At 52.3% G+C, this 14,004-nt stretch overlaps 1 protein-coding gene across 3 annotated transcripts in view; it reads right to left on the bottom strand.

Moving 5' to 3' along the window:
- LOC116944419 (uncharacterized) overlaps positions 1-14,004 on the bottom strand; it is a 177,028-nt gene that overhangs the window by 24,900 nt on the left and 138,124 nt on the right. For 2 of the 3 annotated variants that reach the window (XM_076068541.1, XM_076068542.1), the window contains exons 10-12: positions 3,900-4,058; positions 2,832-2,934; positions 260-339 (exon numbers count right to left, since the gene is read on the bottom strand). In XM_076068541.1, coding sequence (XP_075924656.1) covers positions 260-339; positions 2,832-2,934; positions 3,900-4,058 — 342 coding nt within the window. The remainder of the gene's footprint in view (positions 1-259; positions 340-2,831; positions 2,935-3,899; positions 4,059-14,004) is intronic. The other variant, XM_032958011.2, reaches the window with a different exon arrangement.

Below are 14,004 nucleotides of genomic sequence, written 5' to 3'. Positions count from 1 at the left end.
GTTCATCATGACGTCCTTTTTACTTTGATGTCTCAACAGCGTTACCACCGTGCCGTCCCCCGGCTACCACCTCGCAGTGCACACGCCTACAACACCTGGCAAGCCCCGGTGGTGGTGGTGGTCAAGCGTCCAAGTTAGTAGCCGGCCTCAACTCTGCTCAGCTCGTAAGACTGGATGAGTTTTAGAAAGACCAAACAAAATAATCGACGGATTGGTGGAGCGTCACTTGTCTGGCAATCATTGATGCGTTGACACTAACCTGCAGGTGTAGCGGAGAGAGGGCAGGGGTAGCAGCATGCCCCAGCGTTGACGGTAGCAGAGGCAGGGAGTACTGTTCAACTGCACGTGTTGTGCACGTGTGTGTTCGCATGTACACACGTGCACGGGTGAGTATGCAGTGCAGTGCGTATGTGTGCGTGTGTGTGCGTGTATGGTAGGACACACGCACGTGTATATGTATGTATGCATGCATGAGCAATAATGTATGTGTACGTTTGTGTGCGCGCATGTATGTATGCATGCATGCACGTACGTGAGATAGTGTGGCACGAGCGTGCGTGCACACGTGTGCAAGTTAGCGCGCGTGTGCGTTTCGGCGTACGTGTATGTGCACGGGTGCACGCACAATCGAGTGATGCACGCGTTTGCATGTTTGACGCAATAGTGCGCGTGCGTGCAAGTATGTACGTGTCGACGAGCACGTGTGTGTGCGTGTGTGCGTGCGTGCGCGTGTTTGTATACATGTCAGCCGGTTGTGGTCCACAGAAATAACAAACACAGGTAAAAGGAAGGGATTAGGTGAAGCGACTGCGATAGGAACGCGTCTCCAACCGCACACACACACACACACCGCGACGCCTCTCTCACACTCTTCGAAAAACACACGGCCCGCTCGCAATACTGCGCAACGGAAACATCTCTCCTTAAGCTGCACATTCCACCTAAAGTACACAACCTCGCGGTGGTGGAGCATTTCGGGTAATGCTCACTTAAATAAATCACCGAATACATTAAAGAGTCAGGCCTACTGGGCCTCCATGATGAACGCTAACCCTGAGCTCGGCCGTACTGCGGTGGCAAGATGTTAACTCCCTCGCCTGGTATACAGGAGGTTGTGGATTCGATTCACATTTAGAACAACGTGCGTTGAGCCTATAAATCTCCACGTGATAAGCCACCTCGTTGAACTATCATTTGTGGACAGGTCGCTTCTGAGAAAACAGCTATATAGCTCGGTGGGGGCTTTACCTGCTAAAAATAAAAATCGTTCAGTAGGAAAAGAGTAAAAATCAATCGCTCTCTCAATTATCGCTTCCATTACTCAACTAAATCCTTTGAGATGATAACGGTTGGAAAAAAATAAAGTATCTCGTGTGCCGCTGGACGGGCGCTCATCATGGGTCACGCTGGGCGTGGCTTGTTATACGGTTGGGGGTTTCCCGCCTTTGGGAGGCAGGACGTTGAGGCTGCCACCATTTTCTACAGGGGCTAGATCAACCGACCTCACCGACTGATCGTCCCAGCGTTCGTTTAAACACGCAAGCTCTGGACCGGTTTTTGCCCATCCGAGGTTCGTCAGCAGGGTCGTAGGCACCTCACCCCCTAACATTTCGGGGTTTCCGAATTGCCTCAAGCGTATTAGCGCTGCAAAAGCTTAAGGGCGCTGGTGCATTCAGCAATAGCAGTGGATTGAGAATGTGAGAATGCCTGCAGTCAATGACGTCGATGCAAACGAAGTGACATCGTCCAATGATGACGACGACTATAACGAACGGCCAACTGCTTCGTGTCGACGTGACCCTGACCCCCTGCAAATAGCGGGGGGATTAGCTCAGCAGCCTGCGTTTGAGAGCGGCGCTTTGTCCAGTTCGATTAAAAGTCCATCCTGGAAGGAAGGAGGTCGTCTGCAGGCAGGCCCCGGATGGATCGTTTACAGTCCCCGTGGGAACCGACGCTCAACGCACACTCAACGCCGACCTCCCGACCAGCGCTAAAATAACACCGGAGTGCACAAAGTGACGGCTTCGTTTTTAGCTCTGAAATCATCACTCGAATCTGCTCGCAGTCTTCACCACCGCTGCCAGACGTCCATTGAGCAATCCCGGAGGACCAGGAGAAAAATTCACGCGACCACGGGGAGAGAGACATATATATTCTAAATATGCAGCAGGCGTCAGGGTCGGGATCTAACCCACGGCCTGCATACCAGGTGATGTAGTTAACATCTCCTAGCCACCGCAACTTACGCCCGATAACGGTTGCATAGCTGTCGAGTGTGCAGGCGGTGCAATTGGGACCTGGCCCCCCATGGTATCAGAGGCAGCGAGGCTCTGGGCTACGAAGAGGGTGGACATTAGACAGGGGGCGGGGGGGGTGGCATCGCATTCCTTACACCAGGGGGTCCGTGCCAACCATGCCACGCCACCACCCCGCTTCCTCCGTCTCAAGACATCGGCAAGAGAGCCAGGCCAAAGCTTTACTGCTTACGCGATTCTAAAGCCACTAAGTGTCCCAGTTATGGCTGGGGCAGTCCTGGTGGGATCAGTAAGTCTCTGTCTTTATGGGTGCCTTTCCAAAGCATTTGCTAAATGTCTGGAATTTTCCGCATCTTCTTGTTCGTGCGGGTAAATGGTGGGGCTACCCGAAAAGTGGGAGGGGCTACCTGAGCAGTGGGAGGGGCTACCTGGACAGTGGGAGGGGCTACCTGAGCAGTGGATGGGGCTATGTGAAAGAAGGCGGGGCTGACAAAAGCTTCGGGGCCGTCAGCTCACCACCATGTCTCCCAGTTGAGCCTCCCAGAAACATTGGCAGCCAGTACACAGCCCACTTACCGGGCTTGCAGGCCAACGCGGTGGGCAGAACGAAGCCGTGCTGGGCCGCCATCGCCCTTTGATCCGGCGGGAAAATGGGAATCATCATCGGAGACAGCTGACCCTGTGAAGGTCAATGGGAACGACACACGGGTCACAAAGGTCAAGTCGAAGTAAACGGGGCACAAAAGCAGCACCAACACACACGCATACAGTAAATAGGGTAAATAAATGCGTTGGCGATGCCGCCGCTGGGGGAATTTAGAGGTCGAAGGGTCGCGGCAAACTCCTCGCGTCCCTGGGCTCGGGGCGCCCGCGGGGGTCTCCCGTTCCGGGTGAAGAATTTATTTCTTGCGCTGTAGCGTTGCGACGGTCTCGGCTCGTTCGTCAACGAAAGCACCGGCTGAAGTCCGTCTGTGAAAATGCGGATTCGGTGGCGGATGGCGATCAACTCACAGCGGCGATGTTTCAAATTAAAATTGTCGTCCGCGGTGGGCTTGGCTTCAGCTCGTCATTCCTCGCGGGGTTGACGAAGACAGTTCCAAATTCAGCGGGAAGCCTAACAGCGGTTGGTCGGTCGATTGGTTGGCTCTACGTGGAGAGGACTAATGCCCGCTTCCGGACAGTGGAATATCCACCACTGGCTCGGATTCATCAGTGGGGATGCGTTGCCGTACCAACGTTAATTTGAGCAGGGAGAGAAACTCTCCGTCCCTGCTTCTGAGATTTAGTTTTGGTAATTTTTGTATAATTTTCAGTATCATTCACAGCTGAGATGTTGGAAACACCTCCACCCCCCCCACCCAAAGTTTCATGGGAAAGTCACAGAATGGAGTGGGGCGATGCCCCACCTAAATGCTGCTTAAATAGAATAGCGCAAAGTCAAATCTGTTGCATAGTTTCCTTGCATTTGCAATCGATTCGGGGCAGAATTTACTGAAAATAACATAGCTTAGGGGCGCGGCTTTTGAGGTTTTGTTGTTGTGTTTGCCGAAGCGTTTCAGCAGCCATGTCAGCTGCTTTGCAACAACATTCGAGCAGTGTAATGTGCAGTGGTCAGCGTGCTGCGCTATGAACCCAGTCGGTCACCTGAGTTTGATTCCCAGCCACGGCTAACATCAGTGGCGAGCGAAATCCGAACCGGTTTTGTCCGCCCCCCCCCTGACCACCATTCCACACTGAGAGGCGCGGTGAGGCATGGTCAAACAATCCCCATAATTGATACAGCGCTGAGAGGTCTTCATCCAGCTGTGAATTGACAAAGGGCAGTAAATTATTTTTTTTTCAATTCAGGGTCAAATAACCCCCACGACCCGCACAGCGTGGGGAGCTCCTCATCCAGCAGTGGATTGGCCTAAGGGTTGCGTCATATTTTCCTGATTATGAGATGGCACTTTCTTTCCCCTGCATTTTAAGGCAAAAGTTTTGGGAGCGTCTTTTTATCGGGTAGCTGTGTAGCGCGTGTGTGTGTGCGTGCGTGCAACCGGATTTGTATGGGAACATTATGGACATCGGAGACAAGCCTTGGGGTGCGTCTTGCTTTGCAGAGTGTAAATAATAATATGGAGAATACGGTAAAGTGGGATACGAACCCAGTAGCAGACACAGTGGTTGGTTGCATACCAAACTGAAAACTGTAACTGAATGAGTGATATTTTCCCCCGGTATTACAATGTAAATCAGTGTCAACCAAGCCCACGGGGAAATTTCCCGAAAGGAATTTAGCGCAACAGGCCACAGATTCTCAAGACTCGTGTCTCATCTCAATGTCTCGTCTCTTATCTAATTAATAATCGGGCTTTTGTCCACATTTCTCTCATCCCTTGTGCATGTACGTTGTTGTTGAACTCCATTCACACCTCACGTAACCAAACTAAACACAAAAAGCAGTTCTAGCTTCCAATCTAGATCATTAAAAGTGCAATAGTTGGCAGTGGCTCTCTTCTATCGGAATGAAGGAGCGTTCCAGACGGCCGCAGAAGCGCATCCGAAAGCGCCGCGCAATGCAGTGACCGTCTTTGTTCGATGGCCAGCAAAAACACTTGAATTGGCCTCGGTTTTCAATCTAGATTTAAAAGTGGATAGCTCCAGTGACTTAAGATTGCTCAGCCATTCTCTGGAGGCCAAGTCTTATGCACGTGAAACGCGCTCCTACAACTTATAATTATATCAGCTGTTTGTTTACCCAGGAAAGCCACACTGAGCCTCAAGACTCTTTCAGGAGGTTCCTGCCAAGTTTTTGCAGTGGGGTAGGGTGGGGAGGAGGGGGGGTATGTTGCTGCTGTGTAATCCCAATGGAGTAATCTGCAGGTAATTGAGATGTTTGGCCAATACCAGTTACATAGATTTTTTTTTCTTCCTTTTTACCTATTGGAGAGAAACTGGGGAAAAAAAACCCCTCTGTAAACCCATGCAGAACACAGGGTAATCATGCAAACTGCACAAGGAAAGGCACCCAAGCTGATCTCGTCAAGGATAATTAAACCTCACGCAAACTCCGGTCATCCTCACAGCAGCAGCGGCTTTTGGCTGGCCACCGAACAAAGACGGTCACCACATCGTGCGCTTTTGGATGTGCTTGTGCGGCCGTCTGGAGCGCTCTTCCTTCCGATATTAGGAAGCCACCGGAGCTATGCGCTTTTAAATCTAGATAGAAAACGAATTTCTTCAACACAATTTTTTTTAAACAAAAATTTTAGTTTGTTGTCCTTCCCCCGCACCTCCGATTAGCACGCTTGGCTACGTACGGCGCGAAAAAAGTTCAACGTACGCACAAGTCAGGGAATCTAATCCAGGCCCTTCTTGCTCCAAGGCACGCCCACACTGCCGCCCTGTATCTGACTGCTCCGTGCCTCACCGTCTGTAGGGGGCTCCAAAAGAGGCGGAATGCCTACATCTGGGAATGCGGATGGGCCGCCTAGAGCGGCAAAAATAAGTTATTTATCTTTTGTTCTACGTCTACACAAATTCCAATTGTGACAATAATTGTCCACATTCATAATATAGGTTTTTTTTTAGGTTGGATCGCGTAAATATAAATGTGTCATTAAACCCGCCACCACAGCCAATTAGTAAGGTTTGTCACGTAAACAGAACATGCCAATTCGTTACGAGTACATCGCACCGGTGTGTTGGAAAGCAAATCCACAACATTTACAATCTGAGTAGGACGTTTCGCCAGTAATGACAACTAGCTTCAATTTTGCACGTCTGGTCCCCCTCTACCCATCAGCTGCGTCACAAAATGCGGCTTTAGCTGCATTAAATAAAACTATTTGTCCAGGTTCTTTGCTGAATCCGTGAAAGTTTCTGTGGACCGTGGTGATACATTACGTGCTCATTCGTGTTTGACAGGTCACGGAGACCCATGGATCTTATACCAAATCAGTATGGTCTCTTGTCTACATTTATATTCGTAACATCATTGGCCACCAGAGGCGGATCTGACACTTCTCACGTGGGGGGAGTGGAGAGTCGGGGGGGGGGGGGGTAGGCGGGTGGTGGTCCTGAAATTTCAACATTTTTAAAATAGGGCCCTTACATCATCGCACATTATTCCCATTTGGATCCGCCAGCGCTTGCCACAGCTAACATCAGCGGCTGGATATACCGGAATGGTCAATACTGGCCTGGTACTTTGGGACCCCTTTTCTCTGCCAAACCCTTAACCAACCCGCACCGACCAGCGTGGTGAAGTATGGCCAAACAAACTGCCACGACCGACAATGGACAACGGACTGAGAAAAATATCGCGATGACAGCAATCATCACGGTCCGTGCGGCCTTCTGGGGGTCAACGGAGAGGTTGAATGCAGGCGGTCCCCGCTCTTACAACGTCACGACGCATTCCTGGAAACCCCCCCACCCCCCCCACGGTCGTGAATCGGATAGTCGTAATCCAGACTCCTATTTTCCCACAGACGGTAGAAAACAGTCGAAATATCGCTTGCCGTTGTGTTCCTTTTGTTCTCTTCGACGGGCCGCATTTAACAGGGTTTAATAATAGGGGCGCAAACATCCGCACAAAAAAAACACTCGAGAATAATAATAATAAAAAAAAATATCCACGCCAACTCACGTCGGAAACCGGACCGACCGACTCCGTTCAAACGCGTCCGGGAGCCGTGGCGTGTCGGAAGCCGCGTCGCGAATCAAGTTTCTGCGTCGCGAATCAAGTTTCTGCGTCGCGAATCAAGTTTCTGCGTCGCGAATCAAGTTTCTGCGTCGCGAATCAAGTTTCTGCGTCGCGAATCAAGTTTCTGCGTCGCGAATCAAGTTTCTGCGTCGCGAATCAAGTTTCTGCGTTTGCGAATCAAGTTTCTGCGTCGCGAATCGAGTTTCTGCGTCGCGAATCAAGTTTCTGCGTCGCGAATCAAGTTTCTGCGTCGCGAATCAAGTTTCTGCGTCGCGAATCAAGTTTCTGCGTCGCGAATCAAGTTTCTGCGTCGCGAATCAAGTTTCTGCGTCGCGAATCAAGTTTCTGCGTCGCGAATCAAGTTTCTGCGTTTGCGAATCAAGTTTCTGCGTCGCGAATCGAGTTTCTGCGTCGCGAATCAAGTTTCTGCGTCGCGAATCAAGTTTCTGCGTCGCGAATCAAGTTTCTGCGTCGCGAATCAAGTTTCTGCGTCGCGAATCAAGTTTCTGCGTCGCGAATCAAGTTTCTGCGTTTGCGAATCAAGTTTCTGCGTCGCGAATCGAGTTTCTGCGTCGCGAATCAAGTTTCTGCGTCGCGAATCAAGTTTCTGCGTCGCGAATCAAGTTTCTGCGTCGCGAATCGAGTTTCTGCGTCGCGAATCGAGTTTCTGCGTCGCGAATCGATCCGTAGTCGCGCCGCAGTCGCGTTCAGCGTCGTCAATAACCATCTCTAGAATCGGGACCGTCGTCATGAAGCCATCCGGAGACCACCTGTGCAGGGAAAACGGGCGGCGCGATTCTGAACGAAGTGCGGTGGCGAGGGGGTGAGATGAGTGGAGGTGGCGTGGGGCACTGGGGAGATAGCGAGAGGTGGGTCAGTGTAGCGTGAGTGTTTGTGGACACGGGGCGGCCTTGTCACGATACCTTGCTGGCTGCCCGCCTGCCATCCCCCCTCCTGCCCGCTGCGACCGCCCCCTCCTGCAACTGCCCCCCCACCCTCCACCTCCCCGGCCCCCCTCCGCCGCCCTCCCGGCCGCCCTCACGGCTGGGGGATTGTGAGGTGAGGGGGTCAGAGGTCGCCGGAGGTTCTGTTTGCTCGATTGTAACCGGGCTCGCATTTATCGTTTCACTTCGGCGGAGGCCCTCGGATTAGGGTGGAATGCGAGGAGCGGGAGAGGAGGGGGACGCGGGGGGGGGGGGACGGTCAGCGCGGGGGTCCGCCCGCGGGGTCCCTGCAATCGCGAGGCAAAGGCGCAGCCCTTCAAGTGCTTGTTCACGCCACCGCTTGGCGGGGAAAAAGGGCCTCATCCACATTTCTATCGAGCGAGAGTGCGAGAGAGCGAGCGAGCGAGAGTGCGCCTCTCCAGAGGGCATTTTGGCCGGCGCTTTCATGCCGGGCAGATGTCTTGCAAAAGGTGGGAGTATATTCCCACCCTTACCATACACCGACACATTACCTGCCGATTGGCGAACTGCGGAGATCCCATGAGGTGCCACCAGCGGGTGGACGATGGGGGTAGCAGGCGGGGTGGAGATCTAGGAATCTGGCAACGATGTTTCAACTGCCGTGCCCGGAGATCGAATCGAACTGGCGAACCTACGCGTCGCGAGCCCGGCGTGCCAACCATGACACCGTGGCATCTATTGAATCCTCAAGTAGCCGTCTCAACATTCCAACATTGGCAGTCGCCACTCTCATCAGCTTCAGCGTCATCATCTTCATTATCGTCATCAGCCGCTATCATCAATGTCGGCTGTCATGTTTGCCATCATCATCGTCATCATCGGAGATTTGAACTGACACTGGAATCACAATAAAAAGGTGTTTTTTTATTTCCCCCCAGCTGGATGAAGGCCTCTCAACTCCAACACCGCCACCGTCATCACCGCCACCTCTCCCCGGTGGCGTTTGCGCGGTCGGAATCCACGCGAGCCCAACGGATGGCGTCGCCGCACGCCACGTCACGCTCGGCCTCGCAGTCATTGACAGGAAATAAACACAGTCCCGTGGGTGCCCCCCCCCCTCTTGTTCAATGCAAAACTTTGGCCCCTCGCTCCCTCGCACACGCACACGCACACGCGTGTGCCGATCGATGTGCGCGTTCTCCGACGATAAGAATCAATGTCAACGTCGACTTCCCACGCTATGACCCTGTTACAGGTCCAGCTCTGCAGGCGGAACCACGGGCATCTGGGTAGAGACTCTCTCCCCTCTGTGTGTCTCAGTAGAGACACTCTCCCCCCTCTGTGTGTCTCAGTAGAGACACTCTCCCCTCTGGGTGTCTCAGTAGAGACACACTCACCTCTGGGTGTCTCAGTAGAGACACTCTCCCCTCTATGTGTCTCAGTAGAGACACTCTCTCCTCTGGGTGTCTCAGTAGAGACTCTCCCCCCTATGTGTGTCTCAGTAGAGACTCTCTCCCCTCTGTGTGTCTCAGTAGAGACACTCTCCCCTCTGTATGTCTCAGTAGAGACACTCTCCCCTCTGTGTGTCTCAGTAGAGACACTCTCCCCTCTGTGTGTCTCAGTAGAGACACTCTCCCCTCTGTGAGTCTGGGTAGAGACACTCTCCCCTCTGTGTGTCTCAGTAGAGACACTCTCCCCTCTGTGTCTCAGTAGAGACACTCTCCCCTCTGGGTGTCTCAGTAGAGACTCTCCCCCCTCTGTGTGTCTCAGTGAGACTCTCTCCCCTCTGGGTGTCTCAGTAGAGACACTTTCCCCTCTGTGTGTCTGGGTAGAGACACTCTCCCCTCTGTGTGTCTCAGTAGAGACACTCTCCCCTCTGTGTGTCTCAGTAGAGACACTCTCCCCTCTGTGTGTCTCAGTAGAGACACTCTCCCCTCTGGGTGTCTCAGTAGAGACTCTCCCCCCTCTGGGTGTCTCAGTGAGACTCTCTCCCCTCTGGGTGTCTCAGTAGAGACACTTTCCCCTCTGTGTGTCTCAGTAGAGACACTCTCCCCTCTGGGTGTCTCAGTAGAGACACTCTCCCCTCTGTATGTCTGGGTAGAGACACTATCCCGTCTGGGTGTCTCAGTAGAGACACTCTCCCCTCTGGGTATCTCAGTAGAGACACTCTCCCCTCTGTGTGTCTCAGTAAAGACACTCTACCGTCTGTGTGTCTCAGTAGAGACACTCTCCCCTCTGTGTGTCTCAGTAGAGACACTCTCCCCTCTGTGTCTCAGTAGAGATACTCTCCCCTCTGCGTGTCTCAGTAGAGACATTCTCCCCTCTGTGTGTCTCAGTAGAGATACTCTCCCCTCTGTGTGTCTCAGTAGAGACACTCTCTCCTCTGTGTGTCTGGGTAGAGATGCTCTCCCCTCTGTATGTCTCAGTAGAGACACTCTCCCCTCTGTTTGTCTCAGTGAGCCACTCTCCCCTCTGGGTGTCTCAGTAGAGACACTCTTCCCTCTGGGTGTCTCAGTAGAGACACTCTCCCCTCTGGGTGTCTCAGGAGAGACATTCTCCCCTCTGTGTGTCTCAGTAGAGACACTCTCCCCTCTGTGTCTCAGTAGAGACACTTTCCCCTCTGGGTGTCTCAGTAGAGACTCTCCCCCCTCTATGTGTCTCAGTAGAGACTCTCTCCCTTCTGTGTGTCTCAGTAGAGACACTCTCCCCTCTGTGTGTCTCAGTAGAGACACTCTCCCCTCTGTGTGTCTCAGTAGAGACACTCTCCCCTCTGTGTGTCTCAGTAGAGACACTCTCCCCTCTGTGTGTCTCAGTAGAGACACTCTCCCCTCTGGGTGTCTCAGTAGAGACTCTCCCCCCTCTGGGTGTCTCAGGGAGACTCTCTCCCCTCTGGGTGTCTCAGTAGAGACACTCTCCCCTCTGTGTGTCTCAGTAGAGATACTCTTCCCTCTGTGTGTCTCAGTAAAGACACTCTACCGTCTGTGTGTCTCGGTAGAGACACTCTCCCCTCTGCGTGTCTCAGTAGAGACATTCTCCCCTCTGTGTGTCTCAGTAGAGATACTCTCCCCTCTGTATGTCTCAGTAGAGACACTCTCCCCTCTGTGTGTCTGGGTATAGATGCTCTCCCTCTGTATGTCTCAGTAGAGACACTCTCCCCTCTGGGTGTCTCAATAGAGACACTCTCCCCTCTGTGTGTTTCAGTAGAGACACTTTCCCCTCTGGGTGTCTCAGTAGAGACACTCTCCCCTCTGTGTGTCTCAGTAGAGACATTCTCCCCTCTGTGTGTCTCAGTAGAGACACTCTCCCCTCTGAGTGTCTCAATAGAGACACTCTCCCCTCTGTGTGTCTCAGTAGAGACACTCTCCCTTCTGTGTGTCTCAGTAGAGACACTCTCCCCTCTGTGTGTCTCAGTAGAGACACTCTCCCCTCTGTGTCTCAGTAGATACACTCTCCCCTCTGTGTGTCTCAGTAGAGACACTCTCCCCTCTGTGTGTCTCAGTAGAGACACTCTCCCCTCTGTGTGTCTCAGTAGAGACACTCTCCCCTCTGGGTGTCTCAGTAGAGACACTCTCCCCTCTGTGTGTCTCAGTAGATACACTCTCCCCGCTGTGTGTCTCAGTAGAGATACTCTCCCCTCTGTGTGTCTCAGTAGAGACTCTCTCCCATCTGTATGTCTCAGTAGAGAGACTCTCCCCGCTGTGTGTCTCAGTAGAGACATTCTCCCCTCTGTGTGTCTCAGTAGAGACTCTCCCCCCTCTGGGTGTCTCAGTGAGACTCTCCCCTCTGTGTGTCTGGGTAGAGACACTCTCCCCTCTGTGTGTCTGGGTAGAGATGCTCTCCTTTCTGTGTGTCTCAGTAGAGACACTCTCCCCTCTGTGTGTCTCAGTAGAGACTCTCCCCCCCTCCCCCCTCTGGGTGTCTCAGTAGAGATGCTCTCCTTCCTGAGTGTCTCAGTAGAGACACTCTCCCCTCTGGGTGTCTCAGTAGAGACACTCTCCCTCTGGGTGTCTCAGTAGAGACACTCTCCCCTCTGTGTGTCTCAGTAGAGACACTCTCCCCTCTGGGTGTCTCAGTAGAGACACTCTCCCCTCTGTATGTCTCAGTAGAGACACTCTCCCCTCTGTGTGTCTCAGTAGAGACTCTCCCCCCCTCCCCCTCTGGATGTCTCAGTAGAGATGCTCTCCTTTCTGGGTGTCTCAGTAGAGACACTCTCCCCTTCTGTATGTCTCAGTAGAGACACTCTCCCCTCTGTGTGTCTGGGTAGAGATGCTCTCCTTTCTGGGTGTCTCAGTAGAGACACTCTCCCCTCTGTATGTCTCAGTAGAGACACTCTCCCCTCTGTGTGTCTCAGTAGAGACTCTCCCCCCCTCCCCCCTCTGGGTGTCTCAGTAGAGATGCTCTCCTTTCTGGGTGTCTCAGTAGAGACACTCTCCCCTTCTGTATGTCTCAGTAGAGACACTCTCCCCTCTGTGTGTCTGGGTAGAGATGCTCTCCTTTCTGGGTGTCTCAGTAGAGACACCATTCCTGCGAGAGACAAAAAATGTAAACTCCTCGCCTCATGCTTAATGTAATCTATCTCGCTGCAGTCAAGAGTGCAGCCGAGGTCTTGTGTGCTATATTCCTCCGTGTTTTGCTGAAAGACGCACGTGACACATTTTTCAGAAGTGGCTTTGCTGATTTTGTAACCAAGGACACAGATGCCGTATTCTCCAGATTATAAGGCCCTCCAGAAAGTAAGACGCATCACAACCCTCCCCTCCAGCCAACAAACTTGTGTGCCCCGAGTGTCAATAACGTTACACAACAACAACAACAGCAGCCGCCATTTGCCACTAAGTGGCGGTGACGTCACAACGGCCAGGTGCCCACAAATCTGGTCACACACACTTAGCTCAACTATTTAATAGTTTATTTTACTCCTACTTTTATTTTACTTGGTGAGGCCCCGCCGAGCCATACGCGACCTGGCTCTTACAAATGATGGCTCAAGATGAAGTGGTTTAGCATCGCGTGGAAATGCGTAGCAGCAGCCAAATATTAAAGTGCAAGGTGGCTCTAAACACATACCGCGCGCAGTTCCCGGATTACAGGATGCGATGGACCCCCCCTAAATTTCATTTTTAAATACAGACGGGGGAGGAAGTGGGGGGGAGGAGGAAGAAAGGGCATCTTTATAATCCGGAGAAAACTGCACATGTATATTGTTTAGAATATATATAGATTTTATGTTTCGTGTGTATATATATCTCTCAACAATCAGGTTACACTGTCAGGTAAAAAAAAAAACCCATGGAATTTGTTAAGGTACGACCTGAAAAAGAATCAACTTTGTTTCACGGGCCTTGGAAAATGTTCACGAAAATAAGCCAGAGAGAGGTGGGGTTAGCGAGAGAGAGAGAGAGAGAGGTGTTCCTGTTATCTTCTTATCCTTATCCTGCCCAGGTATTGTTTGTGCATCGTGGCATTTACTGCCGTTTGATTGGACGGCGGTGATGCGTGTGTGTGTGTGAGCGATTGGGCACACCAGCCCCGACCTCAGCGGGAGCCGGTGGTGAAATTAACAGAGTTCAATGTCTCAGTGGAAACATTAATCGGGAATTAGTACGATTGTGTGCGCGCGCGTGCTTAATGACACACGCCACTTAAAGACAAACAAAGACAAAGGTTCTCACCCCCCCCCGCTCCCCCCTCCCTGTGTAGCCTACACAGACTGTTGGGGGCTGTTAGCGAGTAGCAGCACCTGTGCAAGGCCGGCACTGTGGCACACGAAGGAGGTGGGTGGCCAGCAACCATGCATGACCGGCCGCCTTCGTCTCCCCAGTGGCGCGATTATCAAGGTTGGCTAAGTACGGTGCGAAAGAAGTTCAACGTACATTTACACATCGAATCTGTTATTTGCAGATTCAAATGACTGTTGCCATTGTACTGATGAGTCCTAATGAGGATGAAACCGCTACACACGTTGTCGATTTATCTCCCTGTCTCACCGCTGCCTGTCCGCAAACTCTCGATCGGTTTTGACCTTCCAGGTCTCACCAGCAGAGTCGGGCTTGCGAACACGAATGCTGCCAGGTTGCCAGGTGTCATCGTGGCGAGATGTTAACTACCTCGCCTGGTATACAGGAGGTCGTGGGTTCAATCCCGACCCAGACCG

Source organism: Petromyzon marinus, chromosome 21, assembly GCF_048934315.1.
Source record: "Petromyzon marinus isolate PM22_M1 ecotype Great Lakes invasive population chromosome 21, UKy_Petmar_22M1.pri1.0, whole genome shotgun sequence".
Lineage (NCBI taxonomy): Eukaryota > Metazoa > Chordata > Hyperoartia > Petromyzontiformes > Petromyzontidae > Petromyzon > Petromyzon marinus.
The sequence above is the reverse complement of the archived record's forward strand: the minus strand, read 5'-3'. Positions and strand labels throughout refer to the sequence as shown.